Source organism: Chiloscyllium punctatum, chromosome 1 (genome assembly GCF_047496795.1).
Source record: "Chiloscyllium punctatum isolate Juve2018m chromosome 1, sChiPun1.3, whole genome shotgun sequence".
NCBI lineage: Eukaryota > Metazoa > Chordata > Chondrichthyes > Orectolobiformes > Hemiscylliidae > Chiloscyllium > Chiloscyllium punctatum.
This window is the reverse complement of record NC_092739.1, coordinates 53,619,787-53,640,428: the sequence shown is the minus strand read 5'-3', so window position 1 is coordinate 53,640,428 and position 20,642 is coordinate 53,619,787. Positions and strand designations below refer to the sequence as shown.

The following is a 20,642-nucleotide window of genomic DNA, read 5'->3' as shown; positions in this document are numbered from 1 at the left end:
TGCATCTGTATTTAGAGCATAGAACATAGAACATTACAGCACAGTACAGGCCCTTTGGCCCTCGATGTTGCGCTGACCTGTCATATCAATCTGAAGCCCATCTAACCTACACTATTCCATGTACATCCATATGCTTGTCCAATGACGACTTAAATGTACTTAAAGTTGGCGAATCTACAATCGTTGCAGGCAAAGCATTCCATACCCTTACTACTCTCTGAGTAAAGAAACTACCTCTGACATCTGTCCTATATCTATCACCCCTCAATTTAAAGCTATGCCCCCTCGTGCTCGCCGTCCCCATACTTGGAAAAAGGCTCTCCCTGTCCACCCTATCTAACCCTCTGATTATCTTATATGTCTCTATTAAGTCACCTCTCAACCTTCTTCTCTCTAACAAAAACAGCCTCAAGTCCCTCGGCCTTTCCTTGTAAGACTTTCCCTCCATACCAGGCAACATCCTAGTAAATCTCCTCTGCACCCTTTCCAAAGCTCCCACATCCTTCTTATAACGCGGTGACCAGAACTGTACACAATACTCCAAGTGCGGCCACACCAGGGTTTTGTACAGCTGCAGCATAACCTCATGGTTCTAGAACTTGATCCCTCTATTAATAAAAGCTAAAACACTGTATGCCTTCTTAATAACCCTGTCAACCTGGGTGGCAACTTTCAAGGATCTGTGTACCTGGACACCGAGATCTCTCTGCTCATCTACACTACCAAGAATCTTACCATTAGTCCAATTCCTTGCATTCCGGTTCCTCCAACCAAAGTAAATCACCTCACACTTCTCTGCATTAAACTCCATTTGCCACCTCTCAGCCCAGCTCTGCAGCTTATCTATGTTTCTCTGTAACCTACAACATCCTTTGTCATTATCCACAACTCCACCGACCTTACTGTCATCTGCAAATTTACTAACCTACCCTTCTACGCCCTCATCCAGGTAGTTTATAAAAATGACGAACAGCAGTGGACCCAACACTGATCTCTACAGTAAACCACTGGTAACTGGACTCCAGGATGTACATTTCCCATCAACCACCATCCTCTGTCTTCTTTCAGCAAGCCAATTACTGATCCAAACAGCTATATCTCCCACAATCCCCTTCTTCCGCATTTTGTACAGTAGCCTACTGTGGGGAACCTTATCGAACGCCTTGCTGAAATCCATATACACCACATCAACCGGTTTACTCTCATCTACCTGTTTGGTCACCTTCTCAAAGAACTCAATGAGGTTTGTGAGGCACGACCTACCCTTTACAAAACTGTGCTGACTATCCCTAATCAAATTATTCTTTTCTAGATGATTATAAATCCTATCTCTTATCACCTTTTCCAACACTTTACCAACAACTGAAGCAAGGCTCACTGGTCTATAATTACCAGGGTTGTCTCTACTCCCCTTCTTGAACAGGGGAACCACATTTGCTATCCTCCAGTCTTCTGGCACCATTCCTGTAGACAATGACAATTTAAAGATCAATGCCAAAGGCTTGGCAATCTCCTCCCTGGCTTCCCGGAGGATCCTAGGATAAATGCCATCCAGCCCAGAGGACTTATCTATTTTCACATTCTGCAGGATTTCTAATACCTCTTCCTTGTGAACCTCAATCCCACCTAATCTAGTAGCCTGTATCTCAGTTCTCCTCGACAACATTGTCGTTTTCTAAAGTGAATACTGTCAAAAAATATTCATTTAGTGCTTCCCCTTTCTCCTCTGACTCCACACACAACTTCCCACTACTATCCTTGATTGGCCCTAATCTTACTCTCGTCATTCTTTTATTCCTTACATACCTATAGAAAGCCTTAGGGTTTACCCTGATCCTATCCACCAACAACTTCTCATGTCTTCTGCTGGCTCTTCTGAGCTCTCTCTTTAGATCTTTCCTGGCTACCTTGTAACCCTCAAGCGCCCTAACTGAGCCTTTATATCTCATCCTAACATAAGCCTTCTTCTTCCTCTTGACCAGAGATTCCACTTCCATCGTAAACCACAGTTCCCGCGCTCTACAGCTTCCTCCCAGCCTGACAGGTACATACTTTTCTAGGACACACAGGAGCTTTTCCTTGTGTAAGCTTCATATTTCTAATGTGCCCATCCCCTGCAGTTTCCTTCCCCATCCTATGCTTCCTAAATCTTGCCTAATCGCATTGTAATTGCCTTTCCCCCCGCTGTAACTCTTGCTCAGTGGTATACATCTATCCCTTTCTATCACTAAAGTAAACATAACAGAATTGTGATCGCTATCATCAAAGTGCTCACCTACTTCCATGTCTAACACCTCGCTGGGCTGATTACCCAGTACCAAATCTAATGTGGCTTTGCCCCTTGTTGGCCTGTCTACATACTGTGTCAGGAAGCCCTCCTGCACACACTGGACAAAAACTGACCCATCTATAGTATTCATACTATAGTGTTCCCTGTCAATAGTTGGAAAGTTGAAGTCCCCCATGACAACTACCCTGTCTCTCTCATCCCTATCCAGAATCATCTTTGCTATCCTTTCCACTACATCTCTGGAACCATTCAGAGGCCTATAGAAAACTCCCAACTCAAACTAGTGCAGAGCAGAAAGAAAACTTCTGCACACATTTAATTGACAATAGGGTTGACAGATCTGTTTGGAGACCTTGCCAGAGCTTTGTTACCTGATGTTGTGATATTTGATGACATGATCCCTGATTATATGACATGCAAGTATGTGACATTGATGGCTAAATCATAATGTATTGTTCTACATGTTTGTCTGTGATGTCATGTCAGTAGTTTTCATAAGATAAATTCCAAGAACTATGAAGCCATACATAAGCAACTGAAGAGGCGAAACCAGAAAACACCTATTTCATTGTCCTTCACATTTCAGAGACCCGAGCTTATAAATGCCTCAAATTGTAGAGCTCCTAATTTGAATTTTCCTTTCTCTTTATTCTTTCATGAGATTTGGACATCACTGACAGGGCCAAAGTTTTGTTGCCTACCCTTAATTGCTCTTGAACTGATTGGCTAGCTAGGCCATTTCAGAGAACAGTTAAAAGTCAACTCCATCACTGAGAGACTGAAGTCACAGTCTGGAATAGGATGGCAGATCTTCTTCTCTAAAGGGAATCATGGACATTCCTCATTTTACTGAGAACACTGCACCACTGCAGCCTGCACAAACTACAATCATGCCATTTTCAGAGAAAGCTCTATTTTATAAGAATTCACTGATTTCATACAGTAACCATTTCAGAATTGGTATTTCAGAACTCTCTCAATTTTAAGATGCCCAATTTTTTAAATGTTTATTTCAAAATCCCCATTTTACACAGCACAGTAAGGTTCCCCCAGCCCATGTTACAGACATACTGAATTCATGATGCGTGTTAAAGACTTACCATCAATATTGACCCATGTTTTGCAGACTCTTCTGATTTCCAACTGCCCATTTGCAGAGCCCTCCCTATCCTTATGTAGTCTCTTCTTTCAGAATCTCCCCATCTAATTTTATAGACCTTTTATCTGGTTGATAAGAATCCCGCAAATGCCTAACTTTAAGAGCTCTCCCAATTCCTGAGTCCATATGTGGCAGGAGATAGGAAGACCTCAACAAATTATGTTACAAAGTGAGGATTATGCTTTTGTGGTGGAAAATGTAAACGACCAAATCATCTGGGATGCTGAAACATGTGGGTTGAAGGATCAACAATTGATTCTGCAACTCCCGAGTCAGAATGGGAGGCTTGAAAAACTATTTGTAACAATGCATTAAATTTCTCACAAATTTGCAAACAATTTGGCACCTACCCAGCCTTCAACATAATGCTCACCTCTGTAAACATATGGCACTCATCTTAACCTTCTGCTTTCAGAGGAAGAGTTTCCTCCAAGCCAAAGTTGACGACATTGTTTGTGTCTTTAAGGTTCCCACATACACAGCTTAGAATCATAATAGGAGCTTAGGATGGTCTTGGAACAAGCTGCAACATCCTTCATTTTGTCCTGCCCATATTTTCCATCCCTATTGGTCCAGTTTTCACATGCTTTGACTCAGCCTATTGTGAAGTGAAAGGTGGGTAAGCAAACTAACGAACTCGCTGATGAACCTTAACCAGGTTGCAATAACCCTTTTTAAATCAGGCATGTTACATGGTAAGATAGACAAAGGGGTCAAGAGTCATGGGAAAATGCAAAACAACATAAGTGATCCTTTTATTAAGAAAATCAATACTTATCAGACTCTACTATTGTATGTTAATCAAACTCTAACAAAATCTTCACAGGATTCTTCAGTAAACTGTCTTAAATGTCTGGGTAAACAGTCTCAAACCTATATGAACTACCTACTTCAGACAGAGACTTCCCAAAAGACCCTATCACTGTATTTGAACTGTTTGTCTGAAAGGACTGGTAATAACTCTTCAATAAGGGCAGAACAGGCTGTTTCTTTATCTTTGAGGGTTGGCTGATGTTTCATCATCTGCAGTCATCGATTGTACTTCCCCTTTTGTCTTGAGCTGGTTCTGGTCTTCAGGTCATCTCACCATGTTGTCTCTCTGAGTCTGGTCAATCTGATGGTACCACAAGGTACAAGAAGCTGGAGATACTGGGCAACTCAGCTGTCAGGTCAAAGGTGCGCTCTGGAGATGCTGTTGAAGAAAGCGCAAGTTGCAGAGAAAGACAGAGAGCTAGGGCTCCAGGTGTCCCCTCTTTTATCTCCCTCTTTGTACATTTCTCAAAGATTCTGTGGCCTGTGCCTAATGTTAGCATTTGGTGTGTGCAGGAAGATCCAATGAGATGGCTACCTTCCACATTTAGAGGTCACAGAACATGTTATTGAACCTTCAGCTGCCAAGTGGAAACAACAGTTTATTCTGAAACATTGTGGCCATTGGTACATGGCTGGGAAGTTCCAGGCCTCCTGGTTTTGATAGAAAGTTGATTGGCCAAGGCCTGGCTGCATGAATACTGTCTGTTCCAGCTCCATACTGTGTAAATTGATTAGGCTAATCTAGCTAGATTTAAACTAAGGTTCCACATGACACATTTTTATCCGTGTTCATGATAAAATGTTAATATTTCTGTACCAACCCTGGAAGTCAAGTGTCACCTGATTACAAGCCCAAATTACACCAGTCTTCTTGATGAAATATTTATTGTGGAGTACCTGGGATACCGCTCATCAGTGATTTGTCCCACCTTCTGGAAGACAGAGAAGAACCAAACAACTGGACAATCTCCCTTTAAACTGTCCAACACAGAGAGGTTCAAGGAGACTGAGTTGGAGAAGAGAAACATACACTGCAGCTGACTATATTAAAGCTGATCTAGAAGAATAGCTAGTTACAAAGGGCAAATAGGTTTTACCTTTGCATTAGCTGTAGCAGTATTAGCAGTTAACTTAAATGAATGCAGAAAAAAATCATTCCAAGCACAGGACTGAAATCTCCTGCTTACTTGCTCAAACTCAACTGAAATGCTGAACATGCATAATTTTTCATCGGTCAGTGCCTCTCTTTAGTCTTAATCTTTAAAGCATAATTCAGATTAGAAGTCCATGGTTATAGGGAGAGACGTTAAGTGAATCAGGCCTATAAACTGTTGCCTGATCTTTGATCGACATGATTTGTGTTTGAGTATCCAAGTAATTTGCAAAGGTTTGCCCCATTAACCTTTGCCAAGAAGATTTTGGAACAGCAAAATGAAATGCATTGCACAGCTAAAATAAAGTTTAAAAAAAAGTTCAACTTAAGCTTTTATTATCATCCATTACCTTATCAGGCAGTATGTTCCAAATCCTAACCATTCCTTACATAGAAAAACTTTTCCTCACGTTGACTTAGATTCTTTAAATCCATGCTCTGCAGTTATCAATCCTCAGCCTTTGGAATAAGCAGTTCTTTGTTAACTCTGTCTAAACCTTTCATGATTTTAAACACTCTCCAGTGACTTCTTATCTTTCTTTGTAAGAAGGACCCTAGCTTCTCCAGTGCCGTACTCTTGGGGATTATAAATTGTTATGTTTCATGCATATTGGTTGAATGTGATTAGTAATATTGTTTCATGTTTGTTGTATTCACTTCAAAGTGAAGTTATATCTGTTAGTTATACAAGTTCTTCCACTTGAAAAACTATGTCAGATTTTGGTTCACTGGAGTGCTCCACAAATGCATTGCACATACATTTTGTAACAGATATGCAATTGTATGGTGAATAATTAACCAAAAATAAAACTGATAGGGCATCTGAAGTGCTGTGAACATTAGTTTGTAGATACTTTAGGACACGGGCTTCAAACTGATGATAAATTTAAGGCACTTACAAGCGAGTGCCAGTGATGCTATGCCACCACCCACAACAACATTTTTACCTTGAATTTATATCCCACTTATTGTGCCTCTAACCCAGCAGGACATATTCTTGTTTTGTTATCTTTACTAGATGTGAGAGGACATTTCCTTCCTGCTGCTTTGATGCAAAAGTCATGTGGGAAACTTGTTAATGAACACATTAAATATTTATTTAGCGTTTATTCTGCATCTGTAGTCCAGTACAAGGAAATGTTTCTCTCCAAAGCGAAATAAAGGAGCTGTGCCCCTGAAAGGATAGCCACAATAGAAGGAAATTACAAATTTTAATACAAGTCAAGGTAATGATAGCTTTCAAGTTCTATAATTTGTTGCCTTTAGCTGAGATCAAAAACTCCTCAAGCTTATAATTTTGCTCCAAGCAGAATGTACTTCTTAATTAACCAGCTGTTTCAAAGAGATAACTGCAGAACCAAATAGATGAGTTCACAAAGATTTTCAGTGAAAAGCTTGAAAATGGTCACAAATTTCAAGAGATACTGTCAGGAAACTGCAAAGATGGGATTAAATCCAATGCATGTGATACAATGATAATTTAATATCCAGTACCTTTTAAAATGAGAATTGTTTCATTGCAATTCTTTATTTTTTGAGAAAGCAAGAGATAGCTTTGGAAATGTAATTTTAAAAGCTCAGTGTAAATTGGTATATTGCTTTTTCTTAAGTCCACAGGTAATTGTAAACCTACAGAACAGTCAGTAAAGCCATGGATCAAGCTTATAAAAGATTTGAGGTAATTTTGCTGAGCACTGTAGGATAGTTATGTATTCCACTTCAGCTGAAAAAGAATCAGTAGAGAAAAAAAAAGAATCAGTAGAGTTAATTTTCACATGGCTGCCCAAAAGGTGCAAGTCTACAAGTCTCCACCTCATTTTGAGAAGTGTGAGATGTTGCATCTTGGAAAATCAAATCAAGGTAGGAGTTTCATGGTGAATGGTAGGGCCTTAAAGAATGCAGTGGAACTGAGAGACTTTGGAGTTCAGGTGCACGGTTCTCTGAAAGTGGGTCACAGGTAGACAGGGCATCGAAGAAGGCTTTTAGCACACTGGCCTTCATCAGTCAGGGTATTGAGTATAGAAGTTAGGAAGTTATGTTGCAGCTGTACAGGACATTGGTGAGGTCGCATTTGGAGTATTGTATTCAGTTTTGGTCACCTTGCTATAGGAAGGATGTTGTAAAAACAATGACTGCAGATGCTGGAAAGCAAATACTGGATTAGTGGTGCTGGAAGAGCACAGCAGTTCAAGCAGCATCCAACGAGCAGCGAAATCGACGTTTCAGGCAAAAGCCCTTCATCAGGAATGATATAGGAAGGATGTTATTAAACTGGAAAGAGTGCAGAAGACATTTACAAGGATGTTGCCAGGACTCAAGGGACTGAGTTATAGGGAAAGGTTGGACAAGCTAGAACTTTTCTCTTTCGAGCATAGGAGACCGAGGGGGGAATCTTATAAAAGTGTATAAGGTCATGAGAGGCCTGGATAGAGTGAATGTACTCGGTCTTTTTCCCAAGGTTGGGGATTCGAGGACTAAAGAGCATCAGTTTAAGGTTAGAGGGGAAATAATAAATGGGAACCTGAGGGGCAACGTTCTTACACAGAGGGTGGTATGCAAATGGAATTAGCTGCCAGTGGAAGTGGTTGAGGCTGATACATTAATAACGTTTAAAACTCATTCTGGGTAATCCAAGATGGAGGATTGAAAAATTTCTGGCTGTAACAGGCTGTTCCTTCTTTGAGGTATTTTAAGTGTTGGAGGTGATTTTCTTGAATTCCAGGAACAGCAATTACTGTTTTATATACTGGTGCAATTGTTTTGGAACTTTAGAGAAAAAAAATCAAAACAACAGCACTTTTAAAGGGGAGAGGCACAGACAAAGGCAGCACATGTTGAGGTCAGTGCAGGAGAGAGAGAATTTAAAAAGGATGCTCTCGAGAGTAATAATATCTGGATTATTCCTGGTGCTTCAAGATCAATCTGAGACTGGTACAGTTGAGAAAAGTATGAGTCAAACAGTCAGGGCAGGCAGGGACAAAGCAGAGAACAAGGAAGAACTAATAAATTAAACTGTGTTTATTTCAATGCAAGAGGCCTAATATGGAAGGCAGATGAACTCAAGGCATGGTTAGGAACATGGGACTAACAATTACATGGCAATTACAGAAACATGGCTCAGGGTTGGACAGGACTAGCAGCTTAATATTCCATGATACAAATGAACGGACAGAAAGAGAGGCAGGAGAGGAGGGGGTGGGGGCGACATTTTTGCATGCAGAGGGTGGTACGTGTATGGAATGAGCTGCCAGAGTAAGTGGTGGAGTCCAGTACAATTGCAACGTTTGAAAGACATTTGGATGGGTATATGAATAGGAAGGGCTTGGAGGGCTATGGGCCGGGTGCTGGCAGGTGGGACTAGATTGGGTTGGGATATCTGGTCTCTATGGACAAGTTGGACCAAAAGGTCTGTTTCCATGCTGTACATCTCTATGACTGTATGACCCTTTGAATACATGGATATGAAAGGTTTAGAAAGATATGGGCCAAGTGCAGGGAAATGGAGTTAGTGTGGATGGATATTTTGGTCGGCATGGACCAGTTTGGGCCGATGGGCCTGTCTTGGGGTTGTAGGACTCTATGACCATAAGACTCTATAATAGGTTGTAAACGTTTGTGCTGTAAAATTCTCTATACCTGTGTTAGAAATGGATCACCGAATTTTCTTCTTACATCATGTGGAAGCCCATATTTTATGTGCAAGTAGTAGTCCTTTGCAAGTTATAGCACCACATATTGCTATTAGGCCTGAACAGCCTATCCAGGTATCCTTATCAAGGCAATTACAGAAGACTACAGAAATAGATAAGCCAAATTTTTATGCATGAATCCCCCTTTTAGCCACACAAAAATCTTCGAGCCCACCAATTATTTTTGTTTAATACATGATTCCCAGCTCAACTCCATTGGAAAGATTTGCCAGAATTCCCACCGCCAACCCACTGTTAGTGTGGAATAGACTGTAATATTGCACTTGCAGCTGACTAGCATAAAACAAAATGGTTCTGGCCTCTTATTGATGGCAGTGGCAAAATTTAAATCAAGACATAGATATTGGGAGTTTATGACTATGTAAACCCGTCTCTATGGAGAAGGGTCCTGCCCTCAATTGTTCCATTGTTGGAGGGGTAGTGGGATGTCTTCCAAGGTATCAAAGAGGGCAAGCAAGTGGCAAAACCATTAGGTTAGCAGGCCGACCTCCAATTACCAATCGTCAGTCGAGTTTGCCCCCTCTATGCTTGGTTAATGACAATTGTCAAATGCATCCTCAATACCCACTTTTTTCTCAAATCCACTCGATACATTCAGATCAAGGGAGCTATTAGAAAGTTTGACAAGTCTTTGACGTGCTCATGAGAAGAAAGATAGACATTGAAAACCTATTGTGGGAGAAAACTGTTCAGCTTCCAGCTTCTGAAAGAGAGCAAACTTGCTGGAATTAAGAAAAGGACTATGAATCAAAGAATTAGATCCCATCTGCCATTTTTAAAGAACTCTAATTTGTCTGCACAATCACATCACCTGCCTGCGTGATGGCAAACTCAACTCCTTTGATATCTAGTTTGAACTTAGAGAGGGACCAGTACGTTGAGGACACAGATTTGGAGATACACACAAATTTCAGGGGAAAATCCACTTTTAACCAATGGAGGAGCAAATGACTGCAGATGCTGGAATCTTTGCTGAAAACAGCAAATGCTGGAGATCACAGTGGATCAGACAGCATCCGTGGAGAGAGAGCAAGCTAACATTTCAAGTCCAGATGACTCGAAGGATGAGATGTCTATATGAAATCTCTTCTAGATGAAGAGTCATCTTGACTCGAATCATTACCTTGCTCTCTCTCTCTCTCTCTCTCTCTCTCTCTGTAAGGATGCTGTCTGACCCACTATGATATCCAGCATTTGTTTTTTAACCAATGGATCCCATTTTAATCCTTCACATTTATATCAGAAGCCAACAGGACAAACTTGAAGGCCAATGGACAGAAGCATGAATTAGGCCGGAGCCAGATGCCATCCCAGGCCGAAGGATAAGGTCCTTGGTATAAGTTAAAGTCACCAAAGATATACCAGAACCGGAATGAAGAAGGTCAATGGTTTTATTTTGCTCTTTCTGCTCCCCAAGTAATGCTACCAATGAGTTAAAGACATGAATGTTACCTTGATTTGTTCTGCCTACTTGGCTGCCATCAGGTTAAAGGAAATAATTACTGCATGTGCACTTAGAAATGATGAATGAGTAATGTGTTTTTGTTTGCTATTATATCAATCAGTCATACCTAGCATTTTTTCTTAAAATTCTTAGCTCAAGATAACAACTAGATAATACTGAACTTATGAAATGCTGGTATATCATTAGACTGAGGATGTTGGATTTTATGTCCCTTTTTAATGCTTCATATATTGAATACAGGCTAATGAGAAAAGCACAGCAGGAGCAGAGATTTCTTTTCCTCAATAACTTTTTTCACAGTCTCACAGTAAATGCAACATTGTCTAAACATGAGTTTGTTTTACAATGATTATAATTTATTTAGAATCTTTCAATTGTCCTAATCATGGGAAATTGATTAGTTCATATTGATTAAGTGCCTCTTTTTAGTATTTAATCCCAGTCTGTTGGAGAATGGATTCTAAATCTCAGAAATCCAGGCTGGTTGTGCACAATTATAAGAAAACTACCCTTTAAGAATCTAGCACGTTGAACACAGAGGTGTTACTAATAATCTCGATTGAAGATATAAAGTTTGTTTCAGAGTCTCCTGACAGCACATGCTGTTTTTTTCTTGTTGTTTTACGCAGACTATAATGACTTAGTGGACCTCGGCGCATCATGTTTTTTTTTAAAGTGCTGTTTAATGGTACTATCCATTTAAGGGTTTTATTTTAGTTAAGCAAAGCAATATACAGTTTCAGCAGTTGATTGTAAATGATCAAACAGCTATATATGGGAAAGAGCTCCACAAGCAGCAGCTTCTTGAAATTGTCTTGCTAATGAATTAAACAAAATCTGCCTTTTGGACTGTTACAATGAAAACTTATCAAAGCTGATGTTATTTGGAAGTTAAAAAGATGCTATCCTTTGTTTAAGGGAATTTATCTCTCAAGGCAAGTTGCTGTATGTCTCCCATAGTGTAAGTTTTATGATTTTTTTTGTTTTTTTCATCAAAATAGAATAATTATGTATCTTATATAATATGTCTCTTGCTAGTTTCAGTTAACAGATGTCTTCTGTAGCAGGGAAGTAACATTTTTGTTATTTTATGATGTTGTGTAATGGGGTTACTGGTCACAGAGCACTCTTGAAGAGCTCAATGCTAATAAAATCAGCTGCTGATGAAAGCAAAATATGCAAGGTTCAGATGACATTTTAGAGCAATCGTTGCGGTCAATTAGTTTGAGTATAGGAATGGAAAGGTAGTCTCCACTACATAGTTGCTCAGTGCAGGTTTTACCTACTTTCACTTGCAGACTGGATTACTCAGCCCTTGTAATGCCAACAGTGGCATGATTTGTTTAGTTGGAAAATGTTGAGTGTGGAATGGGAGTCAGAGGGTTTACAAACTGTTGGCATTGTTGTCATCATCTGTGCATCTCTCAAGTTGCTTCATTTCCTGGGTCTGATTGATTTTTCTGAAGGTAAGGAAATTACTACTGCATTTCTATCTAGCAGTATAAAATGCAGTGTGTAATGTTGAATTCCAAATGTTTGGCATTATGTTTATCCAACTCTCAGTATTTATACTGACTGTCAGCTTTAATGTTTTGACAACTGGCTATGCTTAAAGTCTCCAAAATAACACATAATGAGTGTAATGTAATCAGCAACAACTGTTTTCTGTAACGATAGTTTTAGAACTAAAGGAGTTAAATTTGCTTCCTTTCTTGGGGACTGCTTTGACCTTTGCATTGATATTCTCTGAGACACAGTCAGTGGTGACAATATCGTACTTTCCTTACTATCGCTCATGGGATTAACTCTACAGGAGAAATTGTTGGGAGAGCACGTAAATGTCTTGATCCTAATCTTTGCTTTCAGCTTTTTAAATCTGCTATTGTTTCTGTGTACACCTCATAGCCATTTATGTTACAAAACATAACAGCATAGGTTATAACAGATATTTTCAGATACTTCAACCTTTCTACGTTCTGTCATCAGATTTAAAATGTTATGTCTGTCTGGATGTTGTTTTTCATTCATTTGTCTTTTATTCTTTACTTCGAATATACTTGATTTCAGAAACTGTCAAAACATAACCTTTACATCGCATAGAAAAGTAAAATATAAAGAATTGATATGAACTATTACCCATCATTACTAATAATCACTAATAATTCTCAAGTTAAATGATGTTTTAAATAGTTTATAGCCATTCAGGAAAACTGTTTGGATTAAACAATCATTTTGTTATCAATTGTTCATTTTAGCACGAAATAGATTGACGTATGCTTTTAGTTTTCAATACCAGTAGATATTTTAAATTAGTATGTGTACTGGACTTCACTAAAGTTATCATTGACTATTAATCCCTTGGTGAGTTTCTGAATGTGGTAGACTATGAAATCTTTGCTTCAGGACAGGCAAAGATTGTGATTTGAAATTTTTTGGTATGAAGTGAAATTCAATGAATTTAAAGGAATTTTATTTTGTTTATATCATTAGAAAGCACAATCTCTTGTGTATCCTATTTACATTACTTGAATAGAAAAAAATGTTCATTGTTGGCCAGTGTCAACACCAAAACATTTTTAATATCCTAATGAAGGCAGGAGTTGAAGAATAGTTGATGGAATGTTGCAGATTTGATAGTAATTTGGCAGCAATTTAACAATTGCTTGTTATCCAATAACATTCTAAGTATCCTCCAAATTATGTTGACAAAAGTCTGCAAAATGATGAGAAGCACAGACAAGATAGCCAGTCAGAAGCTTTTACCCAGGGTGAAAAGGTCGGCGACAAGAGGGCACAGGTTCAGCATGAGAAGCGGAAAGTTTAGGAGAGATGTGCCGGAAAAATGTTTCGCACAGAGCGTGTGGGAACCTAGAATGCACTGCCAGTGGAGGTGGTGGAAGCAGGCATGTTGGCAATATTTAAAGCAGATCTTGATAGACACATGACTGAGTGGTTAGGGTCTTGACAGCATTCTGGAGGAGTGTGGTAAAATCTCTTGATGTCTTCAGAAAGGAACAAGTTTAGGGTTGCAGAGAAAAAGTACAATCATGATGCTATATGCTGACTGCCATCATAGACTGAACGAGTGAAATGGCCTGTAGTAATTGGTGGCATTGTAGCCATTCTATGATGCTAAAGTTGTACATTCTGTCCCCAGGTTTACACAGTACTTTGATTTCATATTTTTTGTTTATAGTTAGTTCAGAAACTCTATGGCAATTTGGAAAGCTGAACTATTTAGACCATTGGAGCATACTCATACAAGCTGAAGTACTGGCATATCCCTGCAGGAAGGTAACACTGCTATATATCCAGTATCCATAGGAAATTGCAAAATGTGGATAAGTTGCAAACACTTCACAACAAATGTAGTCTTTGGCAAACAGAAATATGTTACTCGTTGGTTTCCCACATAGTTCAATCATGTTTCAAAGTCAAGTATAATCATAGAATCGTAGATTTTACAGTTTGAAAGGAGGCCATTTGATCCATCGTGCCTGTACCAGCTCCCTAAAGAGCTAACCAACTAGTCCAATTCTCCAACCCTATCTCTGCAGCCCTCTAATTTCAGCCCTTTCAAATATATATCCAAATATATAACCTCTGATGGCCTCCACCACTCTGAGGCTGTGCATTCCAAACCCTAACAACTCTCTGAGCAAAGACATTTCTCTTCATCTTACTCTTAGCTCTCTTACTGATATACTAACTAGTGGAGATAGAATATACTTCTTATCAAAGTTGTTCATAATTTTGAATGCCTCAGTAAGGTCACCTCTCAAGCTTCTCTGCTTCAAGGAGAACAACCCCAATCTTTCTAATCTTTCCCAATGATTTGAAACCCTGAATTTCTTCTCCTTGAATTTTCTTTCCAAAGGTATAAGCAACCCACAACCTTTACCATGGGTACAACAAGGAGGTAGACCCAGATCTACACCATCTAGAACCCCCTCAGTCTTGTACCAAGTTAATTCAAATTAGTCATCGGAAATAACCAGTGCCTAAGGCGTTGGAATTGTTCAGGTAACATCCATGTTTATATGTGGTTTGTAGTCCGAAGCTGTGGATAGTGACAGTTAAGGTTCCAGTTTCTTTCCATCATATGACTGACCAGGAATTTCTCCCATTCTTACAGCCTACCATTATTGCATGTAGGAATGATTTATATGTTGGTACTCAAACTTGTTGGTGGCATTATGAATGCACCTTCACTGGCCTTCAAATCCCAGAGTGGAACTTGAATCTAGAGCTTAACTGCAAATAATAATAAAACACCATTGCAAAGAAAAGCCCCACAAATAAAGATTAGAGGGAGTGTGTACTTGGATCAGAGTACACATCTAAGTCTTTTAATAAGATGTAAAAGTACATATGTTTATTTGGAACATACATTTTTTCTCATGAATCTGTCAGCTGATGTACGATTTATATATTATAAGTATGGAGTTATAAGCTCCATGTAGCTTGCACAACAAACGCAAGTTAAAATAAAACTGTGTACACACTTATATAATCCATGTTTGCTTTATTAAGCTTACATACCAAGAACATTAAAAGTTTGTTCACCAGTTCTGTTGAGTTAGCTGCTGTTAAATTGGATAGGTTAGATTAATGTTTGGATCAAATAGTAGAACATAGAATAGTATAGCACAGTCCAGGCCCTTCAGCCCTCGATGTTGTGCTAACTTTTTATCCTTCTCTAAGATCAAACTAACCTGCGTATTGTTATGAAGGTGTAGGTGTGTACTGTACCTTTAAGAGAAAGTGAAAGCTGGCAAGAAATGAAAGCACAGAGTGTGCTGATAAATTTAAACATGTAATATTTGGTTGTGAAACAAATAGTTGGAGCTGTGTTGCGATGGTACACAACAAATTTGAATTCAGCCGATCAGTTTAAATTGTGCGGGGGGTCTAGACTAGAGTGGTGCTGGAAAAGCACAGCAGTTCAGGCAGCATCTGAGGAGCAGGAAAATCGACGTTTTGAGCAAAAGCCCTTGCCCATGATACCAAAATTCAATCGAATTTGAATTTTAATGCTTTGATGACGTCAAACCAATGAGTCTGCTATGTTTTGGGGTATATAAAATTGGATAATTTGAGCAGTTGGGGAGAATGGCAAAGAGCAACCAACTGCTATCAGAATAGCTCTCATAAAGGTACCTGCACGGTGAGAAATTTGTGCAGCAGATGACCGGAGAAAAGCTGACTCAGGAAAATCTGCAGAGAAAAATCTACAGAGGAGAATTGACACAGCTGGCTAGCTTTGAAACATGATTTTTTTTTGTAAATCTTAATCAGGGTTTTTATCAGATCAGCATTGTTGAGTGGGAGGTAAAAGATAGGTTTAAGAGAAAGGAGTTGTGAATAGTTGTTTCATGTTCTCTTTTGGACTTAAAGAATAAAATTATTAATTTTTCCTTTAAATAGTGACATTTGGGATAGTTCTTTGCCACTTGAAATTTTACTGATAACAGCATGAATTGAGCTTTTCTGGTGTCTGTGTACGGTTCTGGTTTGTAATCTGCAATTTGCTCATTTTAGGTGGTTCAAATCACCCCCAGATCCCTGGTTCTAGACACTGGACTTATTTAGGAATGTGAAATGAAGAATGCAGTAGATGGACATCTCAGGATAAAAGAATTTCTGCATTAATTTATAATACAGACAGTTAAGTATAACACAAGAAATACAGGTAAATACAATATACAGTGAAATTAACACAATCAATTCTAAAGAGGCCCTTCATCAGGCTTATGATGAAGGGCTTATGCCCAGAACATCAACTCTCTTGCTCCTAGGATGCTGCCTGGCCTGCTGTGCTTTTCCAGCACCACCATTTTCAACTCTGACTCTCCAGCATGTATAGTCCTCACTTTCTCTCAATTATACAGAGGACAGTAATACTATTGACTATACTACTAACTAAATTATGCACTATTAGAACTTAAAACAATGTTAATTCTCAGAAAGTTTAATCAAGCTTCCTACCCTTGGAGTTCCATGCACTGTCACCACTGGCCTTCCCCTCCCTGTTAGCTAGGTGGGAAACTTAGGGGTCTCAGGAGCTTAAGCTCACCACTGAGCTAAATTGTTCGCAGCAAACTGCCCGGCTTTCCGGTCAACACCATACAACCTTGTCATGGTAGATGGTGCAAAACATGTCATAGTATGAACATGGATAACACCATTACATGTGGAGACACCTCCTACCATGTATGCGGCAGGTACTCATCTGATTCAGCCAACATTGTCTACCTCACATGCTGCAGGTAAGAATGCCTGGAGACATTATACATTGGTGAGACCATGTAGAGACTATGACAATGGATGAATGGACATTGCACAACAATCACCAGACAGTAGTGTTCCCTCCCAGTTGGAGAACACTTCAATGATCCAGGACATTCGACCTCAGACCTTTGGGTGGCCATCCTCCAAGGCAGACTTTGGAACAGGCATCAACGTAAAGTGGCCGAGCAGAGGCTGGTAGCCAAGTTTGGTACCCATGGGGATGGCCTCAACCGGGATCTTGGGTTCATGTCCCACTGCACTATTCACAGACATACACAGAGACACTCACACACAGACACACACCACTCCAACAGACAGACACATCTACAGACCTATGCACTCATGCAGACCCTCTCTCATACGCTCACAAATACACTCCCACATTCACACATGCACCCTCTCACAAACGTATACCCCTTTACACTCACACACATACACACACTCTCTCACAGACACTCATACGACCCCCACACCCACATACACATGCACTCACACACACCTATAAGTTTGTGGGGTGAAATTGTACTTGCAGAATTTTATTTTATTTTGCTCAAAGTCTGCATGAATCCATGTACGATTCGGTAAATCCTTTTTTTAGATTAGAATCAGTCCTAATATTGGGGCACAGACAGCCTCACACACGACACCTCACACCTTCAGTGCATTATGTGGGCCAACATAGAACCTATTGTTAAAGTTGACTTGAGAATGTAACTTTAAGAAAGTTCTGGGGTTTATATATGACAGAACTGAAACCAACATGCCCACGCTAAAAGATGAGAAACTTAGCAAACAATCCAGATCTTTTCCAATATATAATTTCAGTTACATCACACTGTAAACTTCTGCTATAAATTATGTGTCCTATGATCTTATCCTCCACAACTCCCTGATGAAGAACAGTGCTCTGAAAGCTAGTGCTTCCAAATAAACCTGTTGGACTAGAACCTGGTGTTATGTGATTTTTAACACTGAGGAAAACATGGTTTTGATATGGCTGTTCCTGCTTGCCATATCTGGAACTTGAATGAAGACTTCGAATTGCGTAGGCCTTCTGTCTGGATTGAATACGCTGATGTGGTAGGACGCGTTTTAGATCCATCCACTTGGCTTTCCTTACTTTCTAGGAGAAAGTGAGGACTGCAGATGCTGGAGATCAGAGCTGAAAATGTGATGCCGGAAAAGCGCAGCACGTCAGGCAGCATCCAAGGAGCAGGAGAATCGACGTTTCGGGTATCTCCCCTTCTTCAGGAATACTTTCTGCCAGCTTTGTGGTCTCGTTTTTCACTTCAGGATGTGTCCAAGGCTTTGTGGTGTCATTCAAGTCGATGATTTTTGGAGTTTGTCAGGTCTTACATCTGCTGGTTGCGGTCGGTTGCCATTGATTCCCCTGGTTTAGAACAGACCTGTGTCGGTAGCTCTTGGAATTACTATTAAGATACCCCTTATGGAGATAGCTCTTGGAAATAGCTGCTGGTATCAGCTGTTGGAATTCTTCTTCTGGAGCTAGCAATTGGGAATGCTCCTCCAGGGATGGCTGTTTGGAACCGCTCTGGGGATTGCTGCCTCTGGTGTCGGGGCCTGCAATTGTATTCATTGTGGGCCCCTTATCTTCACACCAAATCCGAGCCTTCCATTACATTTCAGGTGTTTCCTTTGAAGTCAATTGGTTCTGCCCCCACACCCCATCCCACCCCATAGCTCAGAGTATGTGTGAATGGATTTTGATTGAAGTTGAATATTCATTATCTCTGTGGGCTTCATTCTGTCTGTGCTGTGTAGCCCAAGGTATAAAAGTTAACTTCATCATAGAGTATGAGGTTTGGCTGATTTTTCTCTTTGAGTGGAGGTATAAATTGGAATTCCAGGTTGAACAATAGTCCCAGATAGATATCATTCTGGTTTTGTTGTGTGTTTGTAGCCTGAGCCCAGGCTTTTGTCCAGTACTTTAGATACTAGAAATGTCCAGGGTTGTGTCCAGTCTTTTAGATGATGGAGATTTCTGCTCAATCCTACAGCAGCTGTAACAATTATCATCATTTTCCTTCGGCAGAGCAAAAATTGACACCTTAGATTCCCATTCTGATTCCTATCCAATCATTCTCATTGCTAAATGGGTAAGAGAGAGAGAGAGAAAGAAAGAGAGAGAGTGTGTGTGTGTGTGTGAGAGAGAAATTTCACTCACTCATTAATGCCCAGGGTCACATGAGAAGGTATTTTGGAATGATGATAAATCCATCAAAGGCTATCTTCAGGAGAAAAGATTTAATAGTATAAAAGCAACGATGGAACAATTGATGTTCCTCTGACATTTTGGTCTTCTTTGGTATCTTTTGAACTGTTTCAAATTCAATCATTATTTTTTTGAAGTGTTCCATCCTCATTTCTCTTCCAAATAGTCAGAGGAAAAATGACAGATTTTCATCAAAATAACACACATATTTGTCACACTAAAATATTTTTGCATAGAAGAGTGATAGTTTATCTTCTGAGCTGTTCATTTTGCAAGACAATTTTTCATTTCTCCTTTCTCCTGTGGAGAGTAATGAGTAGTTTGATTATTATCAATGGCGACCTACGAGTTCTGAATGACAAGAGCCTAATGGGAAAAGAGTCAAAGTAATTTGTGGATGTATTATTTATTACGGTTACTCTTCTTATTTCATTCTGCAACTGAAACAGGCTTCATGATTTATCAATTAAGACAACAAACAGTTTCTCCTACCTAATATGTACACTGTCACCCAGTAACAACAAAGACAATCTGTATTTATAGGACACCTTTAACACAAAGAAAATGGCCCAAGTTGCTTCTCAGGAGTGTTATGTAACAAAATTTGATACCTAGTCATAAAAGGTATAAGGGCACATTTTCACATGCACTCTTACTCAGATGCACACACTCACACTCACATGCACACACTCTCAGTATCTCCCACACACTAGCATACACTCTCTCTCTCTCTCTCTCACATGCACACACACATACACACACACAAGTCTGGGGTGAATTTGCATTTGCAGATGTGTTCTAAACTGTTCAAAAAGCACAAAATCTATAGGCAATCAATCCATGTAACATTTTATAAATTCTTACTTTGGAAATAAAACCAGTCTGACTTAACATTCGGATACAGACAGACTCTAACCTTACATCTTTAATGCATTGTCTGAGCTGAGATGTCACCATCTTTTATAAAACCTTAGGTTATTTTTACAGTGTGGAAACAGGCCCTTCTGCCCAACAAGTCCATACTGACCCTCCAAAGACTAACCCACCCAGATCCATTCCCCTACATTTACCCCTGACTAATGCACCTAACACTATGGGCAATTTAACATGGCCAATTCACCTAACTTGCACATCTTTGACTGTGGGAGGAAACTGGAGCACCCAAAGGAAACCCACGCAGACACGGAGAATGTGCAAACTCCACACAGCCTGTTGCCGGAGTTGGGAATTGAACCCGGGTCCCTTGCACTTTGAGGCAACAGTGCTAACCACTGAGCCACCGTGCCACCCCATCTCAAGAATGTGACTTGAAACGAGTTCTGGGATTTACATATTAATGAACTGGAACCTGCAACCCATTCTAAAAGATGAAAGACATAATAGCAATCTTGGTTTGTTTAATATGTGGTATCACTTGCATCACTTGCTCTAAATTCTGTTTCTTATGATCCTGGTCCACAGCTACCTGATGAAGTGCTCCGAAAGCTAGTGCTTCCAAATAAACCTGTTGGACTATAACCTGGTGTTG

The 20,642-nt window shown here is 39.8% G+C and overlaps 1 protein-coding gene across 7 annotated transcripts in view; it reads left to right on the top strand.

Annotated features, from left to right (window-relative positions):
• kcnip4a (potassium voltage-gated channel interacting protein 4a) overlaps positions 1–20,642 on the top strand; it is a 1,126,071-nt gene that overhangs the window by 984,826 nt on the left and 120,603 nt on the right. The window contains exon 1 of one of the 7 annotated variants that reach the window (XM_072562588.1): positions 11,914–12,056. The exons of the other annotated variants lie outside the window; for them this stretch is intronic. Within the exon in view, the coding sequence (XP_072418689.1) occupies positions 11,945–12,056 (112 nt within the window). The 5' untranslated portion in view covers positions 11,914–11,944. Of the gene's footprint in view, positions 1–11,913; positions 12,057–20,642 lie in introns of those variants that run through there. 7 annotated transcript variants of the gene reach the window in all.